The sequence below is a fragment of the Chiloscyllium punctatum genome, chromosome 52 (assembly GCF_047496795.1).
Source record: "Chiloscyllium punctatum isolate Juve2018m chromosome 52, sChiPun1.3, whole genome shotgun sequence".
In the NCBI taxonomy this organism is placed as follows: Eukaryota; Metazoa; Chordata; class Chondrichthyes; order Orectolobiformes; family Hemiscylliidae; genus Chiloscyllium; species Chiloscyllium punctatum.
This window is the reverse complement of record NC_092790.1, coordinates 12,977,845-13,003,891: the sequence shown is the minus strand read 5'-3', so window position 1 is coordinate 13,003,891 and position 26,047 is coordinate 12,977,845. Positions and strand designations below refer to the sequence as shown.

General features: G+C 43.7%; 2 protein-coding genes and 1 long non-coding RNA gene across 8 annotated transcripts in view; 2 read left to right on the top strand and 1 right to left on the bottom strand.

The window, feature by feature from the left end:
* LOC140470734 (histone H2B 7-like) overlaps nucleotides 1–26,047 on the bottom strand; it is a 192,504-nt gene that overhangs the window by 50,916 nt on the left and 115,541 nt on the right. The gene's annotated exons all lie outside the window — the stretch shown is intronic.
* On the top strand, nucleotides 2,369–2,808 carry LOC140470548 (histone H2B 1/2-like). The gene has a single exon (XM_072566632.1). It carries the CDS (start codon nucleotides 2,377–2,379, stop codon nucleotides 2,755–2,757), a length of 381 nt encoding a protein of 126 aa, XP_072422733.1. The 5' UTR covers nucleotides 2,369–2,376; the 3' UTR covers nucleotides 2,758–2,808.
* LOC140470769 (uncharacterized) lies at nucleotides 5,924–25,532 on the top strand. 2 transcript variants are annotated; one of them, XR_011956669.1, is made up of 4 exons: nucleotides 5,924–6,118; nucleotides 6,873–6,954; nucleotides 8,490–8,552; nucleotides 14,703–25,532. It is a non-coding gene; the product is annotated as an uncharacterized lncRNA (long non-coding RNA). The 2 variants fall into 2 exon arrangements; XR_011956668.1 differs by having other exon boundaries at nucleotides 6,848–6,954.

Sequence of the window (26,047 nt, the reverse complement as noted above, 5' to 3'; positions counted from 1 at the left end):
GACTGTAGATGATGGAGATTAGACTTGAAAGTGTGATGCTGGAAAAGCACAGCAGGTCTGGAAGCATCCAAGGAGCAGGAGAATTGACGTTTTGGTTAAAAGCTCCTTCATTAGTACAGATGTATAACTACATCAATACACTACACTTCCATATTCACAAAGCAGAAACTGACAGGGAAACATGGATAACTACACTCATGCATTCATGTCACTGAAAGCGACAAGTATATTTCAGTACGGACCCTCACATGTTCACTTAGCAGAAGATGTCAGGTAGACATTGATAATTATGTTCACATTTCAACAATGCAGAAACTGACATGGACAGATTGATAATTAAACTATCACATTCACAGAGCAAAAACTGACATATTCACACTGTAGAAACCAACAGGTATACGTGATAACTCCACTCAAGTATGCGCATAGCAGAATCTTACTGGGTCAAAGTGATACCTGCACTCTCATATTCACATTGCAGAAACTTAGAGCTGTAGATTGATATATAGGCTCTCAATGTTAGTATAAAATGGTTGGGCATATTCTCACTGGTGATTTGAAGAACAGTTTATGACCTTTAGGGCAAAAGAAAATGATCTGAAGAGAGTTGCCAGAGTTGATGCTGGGAGTATGTCACTGCGCATGAGAGAATCCAGAGTAAGGGACACAGGTTTGAGCACGAAGCTTTCTGTCTCAAAAAGAAATGTAGAACGTTCTCCCCTTGTTCTGTTCCACAGAGAGCAGTTAGGGTTGGGTTATCAGCTTAATTTATGCTAATGTAGCCATATATCTTTTTTTGATACATAAGAGTCTTTGGTTATGTGCACTAAACATCAAAATGAGATGAAGATCATAACTAAAGCCTTTGTGATCTCTTTTCATGACAGAGTACACACAGGCAGATGAAAATGCCACAGACTTCTCATGCTTCTAATGGTCTGCGATATTTAAAGTGACACAAGCCTGAAAGAAATTAATAACTAATGCAAAGACACTATCTGCATGACAGGAATTGGGAGGCATCATTCACCATGCACTTTATCTGTAACTTACTGATATGTGTGGTCACAGATCACATACTAATCGATTCAGTTATAAGTTACCGAGACGTACCAGGGATGGAGTGAAAAAAGATTAACCATCCATTTCATCAGAAACTTTGAGATGTTGAAATATTTGCTCTCTGACATGCCAATGATTGACTGAAACTGAGTAAACACAAGATTAGAAACAACAAACTGGCAGTTACAGAATGAAATACTGAGTCACTTGCAAAGTAATAAATTGTTAGGATATAATAACAGCAGTGACATTGCAGATATTGTCAGTAACAATGTACAAAGAGTTATTCCTTATTGAAATTCTGGAGTTAGAATTACAAACTCAACTTCAATTTGCCGAAGTTGATTTTCACAGGGTATGGGAGTGGAGGGTAGTGAGTCCTACCTGAGTCTGTCCAAAGTGGTATCTGGTACATTCAAAATTGTAGATACGACATGAAACATATTTTTATGTCAATGGATGAGACCTACGGGGTAATACAACAAGTTACACTTAAGAAGGTTTGAGTTTACAGTCCAGTAACATACTGGCATGGAAAGACTGTGAAAGAGAGTTTACAAAAATACATCCCAGAAATAGACGGGCACAGATTGGTGTCGGGAGTGTGGTGCTGGAAAAAGTGCAGCGACGTGGTTCAGTTACACTGCAGGTACTTGCAAAGCACGCAGTATAAATCAAGGTCTCAGAAATATATTCATCCCACAGTCAAGACGGGACTCAACTCGTGACTCAAGAAAAAATATTACATATAAACTTTTTCTTTTCATTTCTCTTCAACTCCATGCAATTGAGAACGAGTTACATAAACCCCAAGTGTCGAAAACATTCACGGTCAGGTTCCAGTTGATCGTGTAACTTGACAACAAATGTAATCACTATTTCAAATGGATTGAAGTTTTTTTTCACAAAGTGACAAGTTCAGCGTTAATTCCAGCCCATACAGAGGGCCAGAAACAGACACGCGGAGCTGCAAACACACCGTTCCACTCCCACATCATCACAACGAGCAAAAGGAAACCGAGCCAATACCACAGTCACTTGCCGTGTCACACACACAAATCTCCCTCAGTCAGACTGACAGGAACAGGATCAGCATCCACTTCACATTTCTTTGCAGATCCTGACTGATCCACATTGGGTCCCACACAAACGAATCAGAGAGACTGCGATTTTGTTAAATATGTCAGTGTAAACTACCCATTCGGGAATCAAGTTTTATCCCATCCTTCATTTGCATTGATGACGCCGTCAGTCTATAAAGAGTGAACTTCGAACCCGCTTTCCTTTATTCTGTGACTGACAGTGAGCGGCGCTATGGTTGATGAGAAGAAAGCTCAGCAAACCTCAAAGAAGGGCGGGAAGAAAATCATCAAGAAGGCGCCAGCGAAGGGCGGCAAGAGGAGGAAAAGGACGAGGAAAGAAAGTTATGGCATCTATATCTACAAAGTGATGAAGCAGGTTCACCCCGACACCGGCATCTCCTCCAAGGCCATGAGCATCATGAACTCGTTCGTCAACGATATTTTCGAGCGCATCGCGGGGGAGGCTTCCCGCCTGGCCCATTACAACAAGCGCAGCACCATCAGCTCCCGGGAGATCCAGACCGCCGTGCGGCTGCTGCTGCCCGGGGAGCTGGCCAAGCACGCCGTGTCGGAGGGTACAAAGGCGGTGACCAAGTACACCAGCTCCAAGTGAAGGACCGCACTGCACTGAAACATACACACATCCACAACCCAAAGGCTCTTTTAAGAGCCACCTGCAACTTCCGCGAGACGGCGGAACCTTTTTTTAAAAGAACTGTTTGTTTTAGTTTGCATGTGATTCTTGTTAAGGTATTTTAACTTTTCGTACTGCATTCGGTTTTATAATTGCTTTCCAATTTTGAGAGAAAGGAATGAGGGGGTGTGGAGATGTAAATACATCATAAACAGCCCCTTCCCCTGTCAGTAGAGAGACAGCAGATTAAGCACCGGTGATTCATTTTTATAAATGCGTTGCAAATTGACGATGGGGGTCGGGACAACTTCATAAACTCTGGAGAGAGAGCAGATGAAACGATATGGAGTCATTTTTCACCTTAATTGTTCAAGTTGCGAAAGGCCTTGGTGGAATGATAACACTTCTTTTAACCCTGGTAAACCAAACGGAAGTGCCCACAGTTTACAGTCCCACGAATTGATAGATTTTACCCTTTTTTTTAAAACAATGACAATGCGCGGATTCAATCCGATTTTTCACAATACAAAAGGCAAAGCATTTTCTGCTGTCAGTAAGAGGCTTTCAAAGTGAACCGAGAGAACACCAAAACAGCTGCCGGACTGAAATGTGAAATCTGGAGATTTTTGTTGAATCTGACAGAGACCGACAAAGGAGGACAACTTTAAAACATCGTCTAAACATTGATACTGAGCCGGAAGAATGCTGTGTGCTGCTTTATCAGCAGACCGGGGTGTTATTGAAATGTGAAGTGAAAAGACAGGTTGCAGACTGTAATGTTTGGCCCGTTTTGTTTCAGCCTCTTTTCAAGGTTTAAAAAACCCACTCTCGAGATCAAAAATGGACAGATACAGGTGGGCAAATTTGCGAGAGTAAGACCGTGTGAAGTACACAGTTGTAAACTAAAAGTAAATAACTTGAGTATTAATGTTTTGGCGGGCTTTTCAAATTGGAAAGAAGGCGGTTGATGATTTGGTGCGGTTACTTTCCCGGTTGGCCGTGTTCACAGGCTCCTAAGAAAGGGTAACTATGCTGAGCGTGTGGGTGCCGGAGCGCCGGTTTATCTGGCTGCGGTGCTGGAGTATCTGACGGCTGAAATCCTGGAGCTGGCTGGCAACGCGGCCCGGGACAACAAGAAGACCCGCATCATCCCCAGGCAACTACAGCTGGCCGTGCGCAACGACGAGGAGCTCAACAAGCTGCTGGGAGGGGTGACCATCGCTCAGGGCGGGGTGCTGCCTAATATCCAGGCCGTGCTGCTGCCCAAGAAAACTTCCGCTGATGGATCTGCTAAAAAGTGAAGTCTATTCTTGAATCTGACAACCCAAAGGCTCTTTTAAGAGCCATTTACAGCATTTGTGAAAGGGGCTGAACTCGCTGTCAGATTGATTATTTTTGTCTTAACGGGGAGAGCCCTCGCCTTTGTACCGCACATCAATGATTTCCACGCTCCATTTATTTGGATGTCCTGAATTTAGAATGGTGGCACGAATATCCCCGATCGCGTTTGACCTCATTACGTTCACATTGCCTTTCCGTGCAGTAGGAAGAATGGTGCACTAACGAGTCAGTACTGCACGAGTAGTATCTAGTAAGGAACGGTCCCTGACTCTCTGCGCTTTCTTCTCTGCTCGCTTCATATTCAGTCTTTTATCCCCTGCCTCTGGAGAGAGAGCGAGCAGATTGAACACCAGTGAGGCATTTTTCAGCTGTAAAGGCAGGACTGGGGTAAAGTGAGATTGTCTGAACTTTAATTTCGTAATCGAAAAAGCAGTCAACGTGTACGTGCTCATGCATTCTCCTCTGTGAAACGTTCTGCTCTTTTATCCGTGATGGCAGGCATTTTCAAATTTGAAAATAAGCCGTTGATCTCTTGGAGCCACTTTTTCCCTTTCTCTCCTGCCTCCACCTCACCACAAACCATGTTAACGCAGACGGAGTCAATGAAGAGATGGGGATTTGCCAGGAATATCTAACCCAATACTAAGATTTGGTGTTTAAAATCACATTTCTTATTACTATATTTTCATACATTCCGCAATCCCTGAATGAAGTTTCATTAGTTGCAAATGCTAACTAATGAAGTAGAAATGCTAACTTCTGATAAATATGAATGTCCCCTATCGCTTCCTGCTCTCTCTGGATGAGCAACCGAACTCGTATCCGCCATGAATCAATCGAAAGACCGCGATTGAAACACCTTAAAAGTTAATAAAGTGTACACGGATAAAATTACAGAACCACACTTTATCACTACAGTCTGATTTCATCCCGAATTATTTGCCCGAAGACAATTTGTAATCGCTGCCTGAACGGGCAGATGGAATGAACGAGCAAGATAACATGTCCTTAGCCTCCCAGATACAAAACTGAGCCGACGATTATGCCTTGGCAATATGAATACTGCAATGGGTTCCAAAATAAGTTTTTACAAATTCCTATTCATGGCATGGACAGCCAAGTACGCATTGATGTTATTACTGAGCTAGACAGGTACTCACCAGAAAGAGCAACGAAGGTGACGGGGAGCAGACACAAGCGGAAGTTTGAGAAATATCAGCCATGATCGAATGGCAGAACAAACTAGATGGGCAGAATGGCCGTATGCTGCTGCTGTGTCTTACAATTACAAATGACGACGCGATTCTTTACATGGACGGACCGGGTTGCAGAACAGTAGAGTCTCGATTGGCCGAATAGCTTCTTATCTATACTGTAGGAATACTTGCCATGGTAAAATCATTAGCCATGGTAAACAGCAACAAAGTGAACCAACCACTCTAAATGTTCGCTGCCGTACCACAAAACACGGTATTAGTACATTTTTGGAATCGAAATAATTTTAAAATCGCGATATATGTGAAATAACTGGCAACATCACACTGTGCCCTCCCTATGCGCTGCCTTCCCCGTCCTAAGGTTTCCGCTCTCTATTGGGGGGTTTGGGTGGCTCTGAAAAGAGGCTTTGGGTTCGCTGGAAAAGGGTCGCTTTATGATCAGCCGCCGAATCCATAGAGAGTGCGGCCCTGGCGTTTCAGAGCATACTTCTGGATTAGAGTGATGTTGGAAAAGCTCACTCCAGCCTCAACTGTATCTGGGACTGAACCTTTTCTCCCCAAAACTGACTTGTTCCTGAGCAGAGGAGCGCATGCGCGAGGCCCTCCCCCAGCGCTGCCATTGAGGAGCATTTACTCAGTGAATACAAGAGGTTTGTTTGAAACAGACCGCAATGGAGAGATCAGCGCCCAGGGAAGGGAGGGAACAGCAGGCTCCTTCCAGCAGCACATCGGGATGGGAGCCTGGGACACAGAGGGGGCTCCGAGACCGGGATTGATTCGGGGTGAGTTCAGAGAGAACCGGGGGCTGTTTGTAAGAGGTCGAGCGGAGCAGGAACTGGTCCCGGAACTTGGAGTGAGCGGGCTGGGGGGGAAGAGAGAGGCCTTTCTCGGGCTGTGTGTGGGCCTGCTGAGGGAGGCAGAGCGGGAAGAAGCTGCTGTGGGACATTGTGATTTGCAATCCTCTGAGTCCTGTTTTAATTTAATTCTGTTTCCCGCTATTCCTAGAGGTTGTGTGGACCAGCTGTGATACTCTTGTAAAAGGACATACACGGGGGTCTTGGTAAAAACATTAGAAATAGCGCTGTTTTTCCTCTCTCCAATTGGTAGTTGGATATTGAACTGTGTAAGCATCCTGGTGGTTGAGTCTTCCCATTCATGGTGCTGGGCAGTTGTTGCTCAGTTTCTGGATCCCACTCAATTCGTATCAAGTTAAAAATCGCACAACACCAGGTTATAGTCCAACAGGTTTATTTAGAAGCACCCCATGTTGTGTGATTTTTAACATTGGACTCTCCAGTCCAACACCAGCATCTCTAAATCAATTGGTATTGAATCACATGAAAAACAAACACAATCCCCAGACAAGGAGCAGCTCAGGGGAATAATGGAATCAGATCTGTGCTTCTGACTAAGTTTAAAGAAAAAAACCCAACACACATCCTAATGAAGATGCAATGAATGTGACAATGATCAGTTCAATATTGCCAGACTAGCCTCATGTTGATTTACAGGTGGTGTTCCTGTGTCTTCCTCCAGAAAAACACCTGAGGGACTAAGACACTGTATTACTTCCTCAGTTCAAAGCAAGGAGTGACCAGCTGCCTCTAACAAACAAAAGGTATGTAGCCCATTGACGTTTACACAACAATGTTGGAGATAGATAAACTGAGTCCTCATCCAAAATAGACATTCAGGAACAGCATTAAAATCTACAATTATTAAGAGCATTTTCAAAGTTACAATGAAGATAGACAATTAGGCCATTGTTTCAACAACTATCTGTGAAGGAGGGGTGAAGTACAGAGATGGAGGGAAACTGTGTTCACTGACCGGGAAAGAGTTACCAAAGAGTCGTCGAGTTAGAAAGACGTTTAGCATGGAAACAGACCCCTCAGTCTAACTTGTCCATGCCAACGAGATATCCTAACCTAATCTAGTCCCTTTTGGCAGCACTTAGCCCATCTATCTCTAAACCCTTCCTATTCATATTGTTAAAGTACAGATTGGAGACAGACCAGGGAATCCCTTACAGACTCAGACCTATGACCCTCACTTGGTTCATCCTGGAGCTCATATTCTTTGTAGTCTGGAATACAAACCTCTTACAAACAGTTTAGTTTAATTTTAGCCTTCCCCTTTATTTACCAAAAGCATCACTGTTACAACGCGCCGGCTCCGTAGCTCAGGGGTTAGAGCACTGGTCTTGTAAACCAGGGGTCGAGAGTTCAAATCTTGGGCAGCAGAGTAGTTAGCACTGCTGCCTCACAGCGCCGGAGACCAGGGTTCAATTCCCACCTCAGGTTACTGACTGTGTGGAGATTGCACTTTCTCCGGGTGCTCCGGTTTCCTCCCACAGTCCAAAGATGTGCAGGTCAGGTGAATTGGCCATGTCAAATTGCCCCAGTGATTTGTAAGGGGTAAATGTAGGGGTATGGGTGGGTTGCGCTTCGGCGGGTCGGTGTGGACTTGTTGAGCCAAAGGGCCTGTTTCCGCACTAATGTAAAATTTAATCTCAACCCCACATTAACACCTATAAGCTAGGCTAGCTGAGGTTCTAAAACCTTAGAAAAGTAGGAGACCAGCTCTTCCTTTAGAGCCCTCGTCGGTGACTCCACTCTTCTGTCTGAAACAGGCTTCCTTTTTCCAAACGTTTACAAAAATCACTATGTTCTTAATTAGACAGACAGTGGAAAGGCAACAATTCGTAAGAAAGAGGAGTTAATTAACAGGTCTGTATGCACTTAACTGATCACTCCTGTAGGCCCTCAACCATCCATCAGGTGGGAAAAACAGATCCAGCAGAGTCCTTGCCTGTTGGTGAGGTAAATCCCTATCGTAAGGAGGTCCCAGTCTAAACTAAGTGGAAAAGGTCATAAGGTAACCTTGCACAGCTCGCATGTCAGATATCATTGTTTTACAAAATGCCATCTTAGCGAGGACGGTGAGCTTTGACTATAAAATGGCTTTCTGACGGATTCTATCAGAATGTCTTCAATGATTGGTTTAGAATAATTTTTAAGCTCGGAGCAGACTCCTGCTTTTTATCTTAAATACAAAATCATTCTACCTGAGGCTGAAAAGTTACATTTTAAATGATTCATTAGTCTCAAACTAAACATGCTTTCTTTTCACGGTTATGTTTCAAATTCAAAGAAGACAGAAGATCTGATGAGTTAGAATTGACAGTGGGGCAGTCCTGGCGTGTAAGAACACCAAGTAAGTTAAAACTTCATCAATATTACATTTTAGAGTTTGCATTTCATAATTGGCGATGGCTACTCGAAATCATTATAAAATCCCAAAATGCAAATAAATTCAAAACATTCATCTCTCTCTCCCTCTACACACACACACGTAATAAGAGTCCATTATAATTGATAGGACCTGACCGTGTATTAAAAAGCTTTTGACGTGCTTCTGAGATGATACAAAGTTTCCGATATCGCAATGAAATGCTGTCGTTTATTTCATAAGTTAACAACTGTGCATGTTATTACTGTATCCTTTTTACACAGATTCATTGATGTTAAGACAAATATTCTTAATTGCTTTAGAGCATCCTGTTATCACTTGGCGAGAACAGATTTTTTTTATCTTCTGCACATCCTAGGTTCCCCCTTTTGTGGCTGGATGCCTCTCTGTCTGCCCTGTTTATTTTCTTGTGTTCTATAATTCAACATTACATTTAGTCTAAGTATTAAAGGACACGTTTTAAGGCTTTCTCATTATACCCACTCAGATGCCTTTTAACTGTTGTAATTTTCCCTGGCTCCACCACTTCTCCATGCGCCTTATGATTTTATAAACTTCTATAAGGTCACTCTCCAGAGAAAACAGTTCCAGCCTGTTCAGCCTCTGCACACAGCTCAAATTCTCCAACCGGGATGAAGCATATTTACATGGAGTTTATCAGTGACTGAGAAGGACAGAATTAATCCTTTACTGAATAGTTGTCACATATAGAGATGACACTTAAATAATGTGAATTTCAAACAGACAATCTATACAGGTAGCTCATGCACTACTCGCAACATGTCCTTTCTATAAACCACTGGCAATACAACTTGATAAATGTCTGCCCATTTCTCATCTGCCTGAATGTGATGTTCTCCATTTCCTCATTGAGACATCATTTTTAAGATAATAACAATCAGGGATACATTTGGATTCGTTTTGTGTTTGCCTTTTGATACAATTGCTTCAAATTTTCAACTTTCTGCTGTAACTCTGTTAATTTTCCTGAGCTAAAGTGTCTGCTTTGTCATCTGTTTCTGGTTTGTCTCAACTATCTGATCAAACAGGTTCTCTGCTAATTTCCCTTCAACTTTCTTATCTGTACTCTTTGATCTTTCCTGCTTTAACTGGTGACTTCATGACCTCGTTACCACACAATCAGGAAACATCCCAGGATGTGTGTCCTGCAGTAGTCCAGTTGCCTGAATTTCTATTGGTTTTTCAACCACAGTCGGCACTCCCACCAGTGAGGAGAAAGTGAGGACTGCAGATGCTGGAGATCAGAGCTGAAAATGTGTTGCTGGAAAAGCGCAGCAGGTCAGGCAGCATCCAAGGAACAGGAGAATCTACGTTTCAGGCATCAGCCTTTCTTCTTTTCCTCTCTTTCCTTTTCTCTCTCTTCTCCCTCTCTTCTGCTTTTAATCGTAATTTCAACTCCCACCAGTGAATCAGCAACATCATTAGCAAGGACAAATTGTATTCCCAGAGCTGAAAGTTTGTCCAGTACTCCTACTATGACTTCTCCCCTCTTCACTCGACACTCTAACCCCTCTTTTTACAACTGAGCATTTCTTATGTCAATGTGAATTCTCGTTACTCATACCTTTTCTGGCAATAGTCCTTCATAGGGACATATATCCTCATCTTTTAGCATCACAGATTGAGAGGATCCTTGTATCTCTCAATATTGTTACCTCTTTACCTGCTGCTTCTGGTCTATGCGAGTAAACTTTACCTTCACAGTGTATGGTTTAAGAAGATCTGGCACTTCCTCCATAAACAGCATCCAACCAGCTTGTACATTCTGGTGCAGCTTTCTCATCTCCGCAGTGCTCTCTGTTACCTCCAACAAAATTCACTGGCTTATCCTGATTTCTGGCTTCTTGGGGCTTTTCCTCACCCATCAACATTGATTTCATGTGGCCTACTTTATTGAAAACACCAGAGATGTTTCACTTGTCTTTCCCCTTCAAGGTTTTCCTTTTTACCCTGTAGTAAATCATCCTTTTGACCTTTCTAGAGATCTACTTTTCCCTTTCCATGTGAGAATTTCTCTTATCCACAATTATTATCCGTCATGGATTGAAATTGATTTTGGCAGCCCAAATTTGATTTATTGATCGACTCAATCATCAGCCATTTCTGATGCCAGTCTTGCTGGTTTAACTCTCTGCTCTTACACATGAGTTCTCATTACTTCAGATAGTGAATTTTTGAACTCCTGTCGAAGTGCCAATTTCCAAAGATCAAGCTCCCTCTTTCTTCTTTTCCTCTTTCCTTTTCTCTCTCTTCTCCCTCTCTTCTGCTTTTAATCGTAATTCAAACTATTTTGTTTCCATTGCCCTTTCCTTGACTTTTGCCTCTAACTCGAGTTTTTGCATTTTCAATTGAATGTTAGCCATCCCGAAAGATTTTGATCGCATTTCCAGCAAATTTAAGCGTTGAGCTATTACTCTCATTATCCCCCTTTTCCTCGTGGATGGAGGCAGGTTGAGCTCCAGCTTGTCTGCTAATTCCCGCAGTTTGGTCTTAATTACTTTTTGCAAAAATCTGAAGTTCACCCCCAGAAGTCACTTCTTCTACCTCAAAGAGCCATTGCTACCCCAAGCACTGTTTCCTGATTAAGGGCTGATGCCCAAAACATCGATTCTCCTCCTCCTCAGATGCTGCCTGACCTGCAGTGCTTTTCCAGTACCACACTCTAATCTCTGATCTCCAGCATCTGCAGTCCTCACTTTTTCCAAGCACTGTTTAAACCAATTAAATTCAACGTTCGGAACAAAAGACACTAAGACTTACCACTTGCTGCCTTTGAGTCCAACAAACCAAATCCTAAATCAAAACTACAGAATAAATTCTGCAAACAGCCCCAATCTGTTATGGAAAAGGCCTGACCTCCCACTCCCCCCTCCATCCCCAAACATTTCAAGAAAATAAGAAGTGAGAGATCTTAGTATGTAAGTGTACAGGTCTCTAAGGAAAGAAGGGGCTGTTAAGAAGGCACATGTAATGCTGTTCCTCATTGGCAGAGGGGTAAATACGAAAATAGGGAAGTAATAATGAAACTACATGAGGCACTGGTAGCTATATCAAGAGTAATGTCATTGCTCTGGGGAGAGTGTAGAGGAGATTTACTAGAATGTTGCCAGGGCTGGTGAACTGTAGCTATCAGGAGAGATTGGAGAGGTTGGGGTTGTATTCTTTTTCTGTTGTTATCTATATTCAAATTTCTTCAGAAGTAATAAAGTGTAGCCAGGTTGGGAAGAGTCTATGATTATGTTGGCTGCTTTCCTGAGGCAGTGGGAAATGTAGGTGGAGTCAGTGGATAGAAAGTTAGCTTGTGTGATAGACTTACAAGAACCAGGTACCAGGGACGATCAACTCCAACGATGACGGTACTGAAAGATGTCCTGGACTATGCTCCCTTGGAGAAGCAGAGAGAGAGGGAGATGTTCAAAATCGCGAGCAGGGGTTGGACAGAGTCAATAGGGAGAAGCTGTTCCTGTTGACAAAAGGAACAAAACTGAGAGTGAGTGGGTGGGGGAACTCATAGATTTATAGATACAAAGCTATTTGGGGATGAAACATGAAGAATAAACCTTTTCACCCAGCGAGTAGTTTGGGTGTAGAGTGCACTGCCTGGAAATGTGTTGGAGGTAGGTTCAATGGGGAAGGGGAGTTGGACAGAAATGGGCTGCACAAGGGTCTGGGAAGAAAGGCACAAGGGGCTGCATTAATGTCAAGCTGTGAAGAAAGAAGTTGGCTTCAGTCAGTCCCAACATACCCACACTATCTGACTGATACATTCAATTCCAGATATCCCTGGGGAGTACAGGTATGCTTGACAAAACCTTTGTGTTAAGTGGAGATGTGTTGGACTACGTTATCTCACTGAAAGAATGCATCACAGATTAAGGGAATGACGAAGTTCGGTAAGGAATCTCATATCACTTTGAACAGCACTGCAGACCAATGACTGGATTCTGCGTTGATATACAGTAAAACAACAACGGACTGGACCCACCATTTACTGCTCCCATCCCTAATTGTTTCCGAGGAAAGTTCGATGTCAACCACATTGTTGAGGGTCTGGAGTCACATGCAGGGCCAGACTAGGTAGGGAAGGGGATTTCTCTCTGAAGGACACCAGTGAACCCGATGGTTTTTTGTTCTGATTTATGATATCACAGTTTCAAGCTCACTGTTAGTAAGACAAAGTTAAAAATCTTTGGGACACTAGCTACTTGATGAAGGAGCAGCACTCTGAAAGATGTTACTTTCAAATAAACCTGTTGGATTATACACTGATATTATGAGACTTTTAACTTTGTCCATCCCAGTCCAATACTGGCACTTCCACATCACGTTGGTAAGGCGATTGCTTGGTTTGCGGGTGATGCAAAAATAGATGGGATTGCAAGTGGTGAGTATGCCATGAAAATGGAGTTAAGTGAATGGGCAAAAAAAGTTGAATATAACATGCAGAAATATAAGGTGATGCAGGAAGAACAGAGGAGTTGAAGAGTATATAAATAGAGAAAGACTGCAGAAAGCTATGAGTCTGAGGGATTTGACAGTCCTCATCCGTGAATTACAAAAAGCTGGTGTTTAAATTCAGCAGGTGAGACCCGATCATAAGATTAAGGAGCAGAATTAGGCCCATCAGGTCTCCTCTGCCATTCGATCATGGATAATATCTTTCTCAATCCAATCTTCCTGCCTTCTACCCATAACCATTGATGCCCTTGTTAATCAGAATCTATCCATCTCTGTCTTAAAGACACTTCATGACTTGATCTCCACCGTCCCCTGTTGCAGTGGGTTTCACAGACTGACCACCTTCTGGCTAAAGAAATTCCTCCTCATTTCTGTTCTAAAGGGTCGTCCGTTCAATTCAGACTGTGCCGTTAGGTCCTCTTGTCTCCTCCTCGTGGAAACATCTCCATGTCCACGCTATCCAGGCCTCTCAGTATTCTGTAAGTTAATTGATCACCCCACATCCTTCTAAACTTCATCAAGTACAGACCCAGAATCCTCAACTGCACCCAATTTGACAAGTCCTTCATCTCTGGGATCATTCTTGTAAACTTCCTCTGATCCTCCTATAAGGCTAGTACATTCCTTCGATACAGGGCCTAAAACTGTTCGTAAAATTTCAACTGCAGTCTGACCAGATCCTTATACAGCAGCAGCAGTAGATCCTTGCTCTTGTATTCTAGCCCTCTTGAAATGAATTTTAGCATTGCATTTGACTTCCTAACTGCCAACTGAAACTGCCTATTAACCTGCAAAGAATCTAGAACAAGTACTCCCAAGCCACTTTATGCTTCAGACTTCCCTAGTCTTCCCCAAAAATCGACTGCCTCTTCTCACCAATGTGTGTCGGGAAGGCAAATGGAATGCGGCCTTTATTTCGAAGAGAGGGCAGTATAAACGTGGGGGTGCTTCTACTAAAACTGTCCAAGTCACTAGTCAGACCATACCTGGGATAAAGGTTTGGAGGTCCATATCTGAGGAATGATAAGCTGGGTATTGGAGGCAGTTCAGAGAAGGTATGATCCCAGCTACAGAGGGACTGTCTAATGAGGAACTAGTTTGGACCTGTCCGATGAAGGAGTAGGTTAGGATTGTCCTGATTAGAGTTTAGAAGAAGAGGCAACCTTATTGAAGATTCTTCGAGGGACTTGACAGGAGAGATTCAGAGAGACGTTGTGTCCCCTTGTAAGGGCGAGTCTGGGATCAGAAGGGCATTGTCTCAGAACAAAGGGGGGCATCCATTGAAGATGGAGGTGAGGAGGAATTTCTTCATGCCAAGGAGAACAAATCTATGGAATTCTTTATATCAGAAGACAGTTGAGGCTGGATCATGAAATATATTCAAGGCTGAGATTCTTAACCAGAAAGGAACATTGAGGACTATGGGGAGAAAGTAAGAGTTGAAGATAATTAGATCAGCCGCAATTTTGTTGAACACTGGAAGAGACTTGATGGGCTGAATGACCTAGTTCTGTTCCTATAGCCATATGGAGCCCATTCCTAGAAGATATAATCTTGTGTTTCCTTTCTGACAGAGCAATGCAAAGCTATTTTGAGACATATTACCTTCTTCTTTCCTCTTTGCTTGAACAACAGAAAACACAATATCGCCAGAAGTGGAGCCGCTGACATCTGAATCAAAGAACACAATTTTTAAGTTCGAAAAATAACTCGTGCAGGATTCTGGAGATCTGAGACCAATACAGAGCAGTGGAGAAACTCAGCAGGTCTGGCAGCATCTGTGAGGAGAGAGAGAACCAGTGCTAATTTTTCAAATCCAGTGTGAAACTCCATCAGAACTAAGGAGGGACAGGTGGAAAGGTATTGGAATCAATGCTCTGACCGATGAAAGCAAACATGCCAAACACCTTGTTAACCACCCTGTCTGCTTGTGATGTTACTTTCATAAAACTATGTAACAAAACCCCTAGGTCTCTCTGCTGATTAAGACTACCCAAGCCCCTACTATTGAGTATATAAGTCTTGCCCTTCTTTGTTTTACCAAAATGCTTGAACTTGCATTTACTTTCCACTCCTCAATCCGTTTACCAAATTGATTGAGGTTTCTTAGTAATCTTGCATAATCTTCCTCACTGCTGACTCGACCACCAATTTTGGTGCTATCTGCAAATGTACAGACCATGCTTCCTAAATCGTTTTCATATATATGACAAACAACAGCAAACAGAAGCAGGAAAGTGATAAGGAGAACAGCAGCAACAGCAGAACCTCCAACCAGCAAGGCAAAAATCACAGGGGGAATCTGGAACACAGACAAAGTCACTAAATTTAACATGCTCGGTGACAAAGTAGGGAACCGATTCTATTCAAATAGCAGAGCATGCTGGGAGGGCCAGATGCATAAGGGTTAGTGTACGTAGAACCTCAACTAATTTTAGTCATGATAGTATAACAGTAGCTGAAAGAACTTTTCACGAGGAGTCGTCTACTGAGGTCGTGTGAGAGGAGTTTAGAAACAGGAGACAAGAGGTCATACTGCTTCGAGATTTTTTATAGGCCTCTGCAGAGTTCCAGGGAGGTGGAAGAGAGGATTACCAAAATTATTCTGGAGAGGAGTGAAAGGAACAAAGTGGTCACTATGGGGGAACTTTAACTTCCCCAATGTTGACTGGAAATGCTATAAATCTAGTAATTCGGATGGATCAGTTTTTATCCAATGTGTACAGAAGGGTTTCCTGACACAGTATGTCGAAGGGCCGACAAGAGGGTAGGCCACACTGGATCTGGGGCTTGGTAATGAGCCAGGTCAGGTGTTTGGTTTAGTTGTAGGTGAACATTTTGGAGAGAGTGACCATAATTGAGTTACGTTTAGTTTAGCGATGGAAAGGGATAGGTACATGCCACAGGTTCGGAGTTATTGATGGGGTATAGGCAATTATAATGCGAGTAGGCAAGAATTAGGATGCATAGAATGGGGTAGCAAAATGCAGGGGATGCAGACAATGGAAATGTGGAGCTGGCTTAAGGAACAGATATTGCGTGTCCTTGATAGGTATGTCCCTGTCAGGCAGGGAAGAAGTGATAAGGTAAGGGAACTGTGGTTTACTATAGAAATTGCATTTCTTGTTAAGCAGAAGAAGGAGGCTGATGTGTTGATGAGGCAAGATAGTTCAGGTGAGGTGATGGGGAGTTATAGATCCACTAGGAAGGATTTAAAGAGAGAGTTAAGAAAAGCAAAGAAAGGACATCAGCAGTCTTTAGCAAAAAAGAATAAAGGAGAACCCAAAAGCTTTCGCCAGGTACGTGAGGAATAAAAGGATGACTAGCGTAGGAATAAGGCCAGTCAAAGGCAGAAGTGGGAAGTTGAGTGTGAAACCCTGTGGAGATCGGAGAGGTGCTAAACGAACATTTTTCATCGGTGTTCACTCAGAAAAAGGAGAATATTGTAGAGGACAAGAATGAGGTACGAGATATTAGACTAGAAAGGATCGAGGTTAGTTACGAACAGGTGTTAGCAATTCTAGAAGGAGTGAAAGTAGATAAGCCCCCTGGCATAGATGGGATTTATCCAAGGATTCTCTTGGAAGAGAGCCGTTGGCTTTGATATTTGAGTCATCATTGTTTAGGTTTAGTACCAGAGAACTGGAGGATTGCAAATGTTGTGCCCTTATTCAAGAAGGGCAGTAGAGGTGACCGAGGTAATTATAGACCAATGAGCCTTGCATCTGTTGTCAGAAAGGTTTTGGATAGGATTATAAGAGATAGGATTTATAATCATCTAGCAAGCATCAATTTGATTTCAGATAGTCAACATGGTTTCGTCAAGGGCAGGTTGTGTCTCACAAACCTCATTTGATTTTTTTTGAGAAGGTGACCAAGCATGTAGATGAGGGTGGGGCAGTTGATGTGATATTCATGGACTTCAGTAAAACCTTTGATAAGGTTCCACATGGTCGGATGTTGGAGAAAATGCAAAGGCACGGGACTGAGGGCAATTTAGCAGTTTGGATTAGAAACTGGCTTTCTGAAAGAGGGCAGCGAGTGGTAGTTGATGGAAAATATTCAGCCTGGAGTCCGGTGACTAGTGGTGTGCCACAAGGATCTGTTTTGGGACCACTGCCATTTGTGATTTTTTATAAATGATTTAGACGCAGGCATAGGTGGATGGATTAGTAAATTTGCAGATGGCACTAAAGTCAGTAGAGTAGTGGACAGTTTGGAAGAATGTTACAGATTGCTGGTGGACTTGGATAAACTGTAGAATTGGGCCAAGAGGTGGCAAATGGATTTCAGTGCAACTGTGAGGTGATTTACTTTGGGAAGAATAACAGGAAGGCAGACTACTGGGTCAATAGAAATATTCACGGTAGTGTGGATGTACAGAGGGATCTTGGAGTCCATGTACATAGATCCCTGAAAGTTGTCACCCAGGTTGATAGTGCAGTTAAGAAGACATACTGCATTTTAGACTTCAGTGGTAGAGGGATTGAGTTCCAGAGCCGCAATATCATGCTGCAACCATACAAAATGCTAACGCGACCATACTTGGAATATTGTGTACAGTTCTGGTCGCCATATTTCGGGAAGGATGTGGAAGCATTGGGAAAGGAGCCAAGGAGATTTACCAGGATGCTGCCTGGTCTGGAGGGAAGGTCTTATGGGGAACAGCTGAGAGACTTGGGTCTGTTCTCGTTGGCAAGAAGAAAGCTAAGAGGGGCTTTGATAGAGACACACCAAATGATCAGAGGATTAGATAAGGTAGTCAGTGAAAGTCTTTTTACGAGGATGATGATGTCAGCTTGTACAAGGGGGCATAACTATAAACTGAAGGGTGATAAATTTAAGACCGATATCAGAGGCAGGTTCTTTACTCAGAGAGTGGTAAAGGTTTGGAATGCCCTACCTGCTGATGTAGTCAACTCAGCCAATGTAACGAAGCCACATTAGGGAGATTTCAACAATCCTTGGATAAGCACATGTATGATGATGGAATAGTGTAGGGGGATGAGCTGAGAATAGTTCGCAGGTCGGTGCAAAATTGAGAGCTGAAGGGCCTGTTCTGCGCTATATTGTTCTATGTTCTATATCCGGCCCAATTTAGGATGTGGCCTCATGTGACATCTAACCTAGTTTAGGATGAGGCCCAACTAAGGATGAAGTCCAGTTCAGGTGAGGCCAAATTTACAAAGGGGCCACTTTACATTTGGGATAAGTTTACAATCTGAACAAAATGTGTGGGAGGTTCCCCTTAGAGTGAGGCCCAGTTTAGGGTGATTAGATTAGATTAGATTAGATTAGATTACTTAGTGTGGAAACAGGCCCTTCAGCCCAACAAGTCCACACCGCACCCGCCGAAGCACAACCCACCCATACCCCTACATCTACACCTTACCTAACACTACGGGCAATTTAGCACGGCCAATTCACCTGACCTGCACATCTTTAGAGTGTGGGAGGAAACCGGAGCATCCGGAGGAAACCCACGCAGACACGGGGAGAACGTGCAAACTCCACACAGAGAGTTGCCTGAGGCGGGAATTGAACCCAGATCTCTGGCGCTGTGAGGCAGCAGTGCTAACCACTGTGCCACCGTGCCGCCCATCACTGTGTTGCCTAGTTTGGGATGCGGCCCAGTTTAGGGTGAGGCTCTCGAAGGGATGTGGCTGAGTTTAGGGTGAGGCCCAGCTTGGAATTTGCCCCAGTTTAGCACGAGGCCCACTTTGGGATGTGATCTAGTTTAGTGTGAGGCCCAGTCTCAGATGTGACTCAGTTTAGGTTGACGCCCACTTTGGAATGTGGCCCAGTTTAGAGTGAGTATAAATATGGGATTTGTCCAATCTATAATTAATGCAATTTGTGATGTGGCCCAATGTAGGGTGAGGCCTAGTTGAAGATGTGGCCCAGCTTAGGCTGAAGCCCACTTTGAGATGTGGCCCAGTTTAGGGTGAGGCCCAGTTTGGAATGTGGCCTACTTTAGAAAGAGACCCACTTTGGGATTTGGCCAATTGTTAGTGTGTAGCCCAATTTGGGAAGTTGCCCAGTTTAGGTTGAAGCACAGTTTGTGATGTGCCTCTGTTTAGGGTGAGGACCAGTTTGTGATGTGGCCCAATTTAGGGTGCTGCTCAATTTGGGATGTGACCCAGTTTAGGCTGAGTCCCAGTGTAAGATGAGGTCTAGTTTAGTATGAGGCCTGGTTTGGGATAAGACACACTCTTGGATGAGGCCCACTTTAAGTTGTGGCATGGTTTATAGTGAGTCCCAATTTAGGATGGGCCCAGTCTCCGATGAAGCTCAATTTTGGATGATACCCAGCTTCGTATGAGGTGTAATTTAGGATGAGGCCCAGTGTAATAGAACATAGAACAATACAGCACAGAACAGGCCCTTCGGCCCACTATGTTGTGCCGAACTTCTAACCTAGATTAAGCACCCATCCATATACCGATCCAAATGCCGCTTAAAGGTCGCCATATATCTGGCCCAATTTAGGATGAGGCCAAGTGTGACATCTGGCCCTGTTTAGAATTAGGCACAATGTAGGAGGAGGTCAAGTTTACGAATGGGTGCACTTTACATTTAGGACAAAATTACAATCTGAAAAAAAAAATTTCTGTGAGGCTCACCTTACAGTCAGGCCCAGGTTGGGAAGTGGCTCAATTTATGTTGATGCCCAATTTAGGATCTAGCCTAGTTCAGGGTGAAGCCCAGTTTGGTATCTGGCCCAGTTCAAGGTGAGATCCAGTTTGAGCTGTGGCCCAGTTTAGGTTGATGCCCTGTTTGGAATGCAGCCCAGTTTAGAGTGATGCCCCCTTTTGGGATGTGGCCCAGTTTAAGTTGAGGCCCAGTTTGGTATATTGCCCAGTTTAGGGTGAGGCCCTGTTTGGAATGCAGCCCAGTTTAGGGTGAGGCCTGGTTTGGAATGTGGCTCAGTTTAGAGTGAGAATCCAGTACGGGATGTGACCCAGTTTAGGGTGAGGCCAACTTTGGGACGTGGACTCGTCGAGTGTGTGGCCCAGACTCGGATGTGGCCCAGTTTGCGATGTGGCTCAGTTTAGAGTGAGATACAGTTTGGGATGTGACTTAGCTTAGGCCGATGCTGAATTTGGGATGTGGCCTAGTTTAGCGTGAGACCTAGTCTCGGGTGAGACCCAGTTTGGGATGAGGCTCATTTTCGTGAGAGGCCCAGCATAGAATGTGTCCCAGTCTATAATGAAGCTCAGTTTGTGATATGGCCCAGTTTAGGGTGAGGCCCAAATTGAATGTGGCCCAGTTTAGGATAGGCCTCATTTGGGATATGGCCCAGTTTAGGGCGAGTCTAGATTAGAGTGGTGCTGGAAAAGCACAGCAGGTCAAACAGCATCTGAGGGGCATGATGATGAAAGTCCTTCATCATCATTCCTGATGAAGGGCTTTTACCCAACCATCGATTTTCCTGCTCCTCGGATGCTGCCTGACCTGATGTGTTTTTCCAGCAACACTAATCTAGACTCTAATCTTCAGCATCTGAAGTCCTCAATTTCACCCATTTTAGGGTGAAGCCCAGTTTGGGATATGGCCCATTTTAGGCTGAGTCCCAATTCAGAATGAGGCCCAGTTTATAGAGGTGCAATTTGGATGTGGCCCAGTTTAGGGTAAGGCCTAGTTTGGGATTTGGCCCAGTTTAGGTTGAAGCCCAGTTTTGTATGTGGTACATTTTAGGGTGAGGCTCAGTTTGGGATGTGGTCCAGTTTCGGGTGAGGCCCACTTTGTGATGTGGCCTACGGTAATGTCATATCCAATTTGGGATGAAGCTCAGTTTAGTTTGAGGCATAGTTTGTCATGTGGCTAAGCTGAGGGTGAGGCCTAGTTTGAGATGTGGCCTAGTTTAGTGTGAGGCCCAATTTGTGATGAGGTCCAGTTTAGGGTGAGGACCAGTTTAGTAGGAGGCTTGGTTTGTGACGAGACCCACTTTTGGATGAGGCCCAGGTTAAGTTGTGGCAAGGTTTATAGGGAGTCCCAATTTAGGATGGGCCCAGTCTCCAGTGAGGCACAATGTAGATTGACACCCAATGTAGAATGAGGCGCCGTTTAGGATGAGGCCCAGTGTAATATTTTGGATGACACAGATGTTATCAACAAAACGGGTCAAGATGCAGAGAAGGTACCTGCCCACCAGTCATCCAATTTACGTGGATGGAGTTTTACTTGCTGGCTATGGTCGCTGTTTGGATGGAATATCGTGTGGGATGTACTGATAATCCTTTGTCTCATCCTAGGAATATACATTGTCGTCCACTTATGCATGAAAGGGACCATACATTGCTTTTCACCGAAGTTAAAGAGGAATCTGATTAATCGACCCATGTCTCCCCCTCTACCCCCATGTCCAAACTTCCATGCTGAAATCCAGTATTTTTCAGCTCTGCTCCTCCATACGATGACTCGCCAGAGGAGGCACTTGACTTGTTAAGAATACAAATTGACTGAATGGATTAAGTATACTGGTATAAGCCAAGTAGTTGTCATGAAATAACAAAACAAGGGAATGAGAAAGTCTATAGCCTTAATACCTATCTTTAAACATTTAGACTAAAATATAATGCTGAATTATAGAACACATTTATTGCATGACAAAATAGACAGGCAGGAAGGCTCAGAAAAAGGGGGGATCTCAGAGAATGCAGAAGATAGCAACATCTGGGCTCACCAAATGATAACAGGATGCTGTAAGGCAATTAAGAACATTTGCCTTAGCATCGGTGAATCTGTGTGAACAGGACACCAAGTGATAACATTCACAGCCATTCCCTTGTGAAATTAGTGAATGTGTTTGATTCTGACCCTGAAACGGAACTCGGTACTATCAAAAGATTTGTAATTAACGGCAGGATGCTGCCAATTAGAATGGATTCTTATTAACCCTTGCAAGCGGGGCAGAGAGAAAAAAATCTTTGCTGACTTGAGAGTTCAAAAGGACACCAGAGGGAGAGACCATTTTAGTGCTGAGGCTATTGGAGCCTGTAGAAAATTAACACTTAGTGCTTATCTGCTATGGATTGAATTTAACTGCATTTCGGGTCTCTATGATGCTATTGAGTAGCCATTACCATTTATAAAATACAAACTCTGCAAGTGGTAATATTAATGAAGCTTTAACTAACTTGCTGTTCTTGCAGACCACTCTACAGACCTTACAGACTGCCCCAAATATCAATTTTAACTAGTCAGATCTTATGTCTTATTTGAATTTGAATCACACTCTTGCAAACAGTGTTTAATTCAAGGCTAATTATTCATTTTAAATACAACCTTGCAGTAACATTTCAGCCTCAGGTACAGAAGGATTCTGTGCTTAAGATACAAAACAGGAATCTACTCCTAGCTTAAAATTATTCTAAACCTAACATTGAAGAGATTCTGATACAATCTGTCAGGAAGCCATTTTATGGTCAAAAATTTGCCTTCTTTGCGAAGAAGCCATTTTGTAAAACAATGATATCAGACATGCGAGCTGTGCAAAGTTACCTTATGACATCTCCCACTTAATTTAGACTGGTACTTCTTTATAGGAACTCATTTCACGAGCAGATGTTTAACTCAGCTAGGTATGTTTTTCCTATCTGATGGATAGTTCAAGGCCTGTAGGAGTGATCAGTCAAGCACACACAAATCTGTCAATTATTTTTACTTTCTTACGAATTATTGTCTTTCACTGTTATCTGTCTAATTAAGAACATGCAATGTTTTTGTGAACTTTTGTATAAAAGCAGACACTTTGTGACAGTACATTGGAATAGCCTGCTGGGGCACTTGGAGACGGTACCCCACTCTCCTAGGTTATTAGAACTCGTTAGTTTAGCTTATAGGTATCAGTGTTATGTTGTAACAGTGATGCTATTAGTGAATAAAGGGGATGACTAAAATTAAACTAAACTGTGCAAAAGAGGTTTTAATTCCAGACTTCCAAAGAGTACGATCTCCAGGATAAATCAAGAGACAGGCTTGACAGGTCTGAGTCCAACATGGATTCCCTCTGCTGTCTCAAATCTGTACATTAACATAACCACCCGAAGTCTGGAGGAAGAACACCCGGTGCAACAGAGATATCTGTCAGGGCCCCAGCTCTTTCCTCTCTCGCCTCCCCTAGCAACCTGGGATAAATCCCATCCGGTCCTGGGGATTTGTCCACCTTAATAACCTGTAATCTACCCAACAGATCTTACTACTGATTTCAACATGATCCAGAGTAATCAAGCTTCTACCTCTAATCTCAATAGTCATCATGTTCCTGTCCTCCGTGAATACTGATACAAAGTTATGATTCAGAATCTCCCCCATTTTCTCAGGTTTGATACACGGCCTTCCTTCCTTATCCTTTAGTGGACCAATCCTTTCTCTCGTTACCCACTTGCTTATTATATTAGAATAAAAGGCTTTGGGATTCTCCATACTTCTGCTCGCTGAAGCAATGTTGTGACCCTTTTTAGCCCGCTTGATTCCTCGTTTAAGACTGGTCCAACTCTCCTGATATTCCTCCAGGGCCCGTTCTGTTCTTACCTGCCTGGACCTTATGTACGCTTCCCTTTTCCTCATGGCTAGTTGTACAATTTCTCCTGTCATCCATGGTTCACGATTCTTGTTTTCCCTATCCCTTGCTTTCAATCTTCAACCTATCTTTGAAAGCCTCCCACACATCAAATCTGGACTTCCCGTCAAATAGCTGTATCCAATCCCCATTTCACAGCTCCTGCCTTATTTTGAGATAATTGCCCTTGGCCCAGTTTAGTACAATTCCCTGAGGACCACCCTCATCTTTGTCTAAGGAGTATACTAAAACTTACAGAATTGTGGTCACTGTACCCAAAGGTATCCCCACCGCAACTTCTACCACCTAGTCTGGCTCATTCCCCAACACCAGGTTCAATATGGCCCCTTCCCTCATTGGACTATTGACATACTGCTCTAGAAAACTGTCCTGAATGCATCTTACAAATTCTGCCCCATCCAGACCTCTGGCACTAAGTGTATCCCAGTCAATGTTGGGAAAATTAAACACAGGTGAGGTGCCAGAGGACTGCAGGGTTGCTCATGTTGTCCCCCTGTACAAGAAGGGTAGTAGGGATATTCTGAGTAACTACACACCAGTGAGCCTGATGTCAGTGGTGGGAAAGTTGCTGAAGAAGGTACTGACGGAAAAAATCTATTTATATTTGGAAAAGAATGGGCTGATCAGTGATAGGCAACATGATTTTGTGCAAGGGAGTTCGTGCCTTACCTACTTCATAGAGTTCTTTGAGGAAGTGACCAAGTTGTTAGATGAAGGAAAAGCTGTACATGTCATACACATGGACCTTAGTAAGGCGTTTGATAAGGTTCCAAGGTAAATTAATGGAGAAAGTGAAGTCACATGGTGTGCAGGGTGTTCTAGTCAGGTAGAAAAAGAATTGTTTGAGCAGGAGACAGAGTAGTACTGGAAGGGAGTTTCTTGAAAATGAGAAAGGTGACCAGTGGTGTTCCACAGGTATCAGTGCCGAAGCCCCTAATCAGCAAGCTTGCAGATGACTGGTGGAGTAGCAGAAAGCATAGGGGACTGTCAAAGAATACAGGAGAATATAGATAGACTGGACAGTTGGGTGGCAAAGTGGCAGATGGAGTTCAATCCAGGTAAATGTGAGGTGATGCATATTGGGAAGTCTAATTCTAGAGCGAATTATATAGTAAATGGAAGAGTATTGGGAAAAATTGATGAGCAGAGAGGTCTGGGATTTCAGGTTCATTGTACCCTGAAGGTTGCTGCACAGGTGGGTAGAGTGGTCAAGAAGGCATATGGTATGTTTGCCTTCATTGGATGGGGTATTGAGTATAAGAGCTGGCAGGTCATGTTAAAAATCTACAAGATATTGGTTCGGCCACATTTAGAATACTGTGTCCAGTTCTGGTCGCCACATTACCAAAAGGATGTGGACGCATTGGATAGGGGGCAGAGAAAGTTTACGAGGATGTTGCCTGATATGGAAGGTGCTAGCTATGAAGGGAAGCTGAGTAGGTTAGGATCGTTTTCATTAGAACGGGGACCGGATTGAGGTCTACAAAATAATGAAGGGTATAGACAGGGAAGATAGAGATACGTTTTTTCCAAGGTTGACGTGTTCAAGGTGAGAGATGAAAAGTTTAAGGTGGATATACGCGACAATTACTCAACACAGAGGGTGGTAGGTGCCTAAAACGCACTGCCAGCAGAGGCAGGCAGGTAGCTTCATTGAAGATGCCTCTGGACAGATGTATGAGTAGGTGGGGAGCAGAGGGATACAGATGCTGAGGAATTGACCGACAGGTTTAGACAGTGGATTTGGATCAGCTCAGGCTTGAATGGCCAAAGGGCCTGTTCCTGGGCTGTAAACTTTCTTTGTTTTTTATTACATTTATCTTCCTAACTGCCAACTGAACCTGCCTGTTAACCTGAAGAGAATCCTGAACTCGGACTCCCAAGTCCCTCTGTGCTTCAGATTTCAGAAACCTTTCCCCATTTTAGGAAACAGTCTCGGTCTCTATTCTTCTAATCCCATTGCATACCCTCCCACACTGTCATCCATCCACCAACCGAACCTTAATAGGATCCTGAACTCGGACTCACCCCCGAGGACCTTGTTTGTGCTTCAGGTCTGGCAGCATCTGTCCAGAGACAGACAGAGAGAAAGCGGAGTCAACGATTCGAGTCCGGGGGCAGCCGTCCTTCGGGAGAGTGGCCTTTGGTCTTGATGTACCGCCGCACAGTTTCTTGTTCACTCCCACCTCTCTGTCTGTGTGTGTATTTGTCATTATTATTAAGTTTGGTGAGTCCCGGAGCCGGCCCTGTTGTTTCTCTCTCCTGAAAGGGTTGTCCCTTTAAAGAGTCTTTCCCCTGAAGCAGCTGCTAACGGTCACTTGGGGCACGAGGCGGCCGTTAACCGCCATCTCGCGCGGGGCCTGAGGGGGCGGGGCCTGAAGCTAAAATGGCGCCG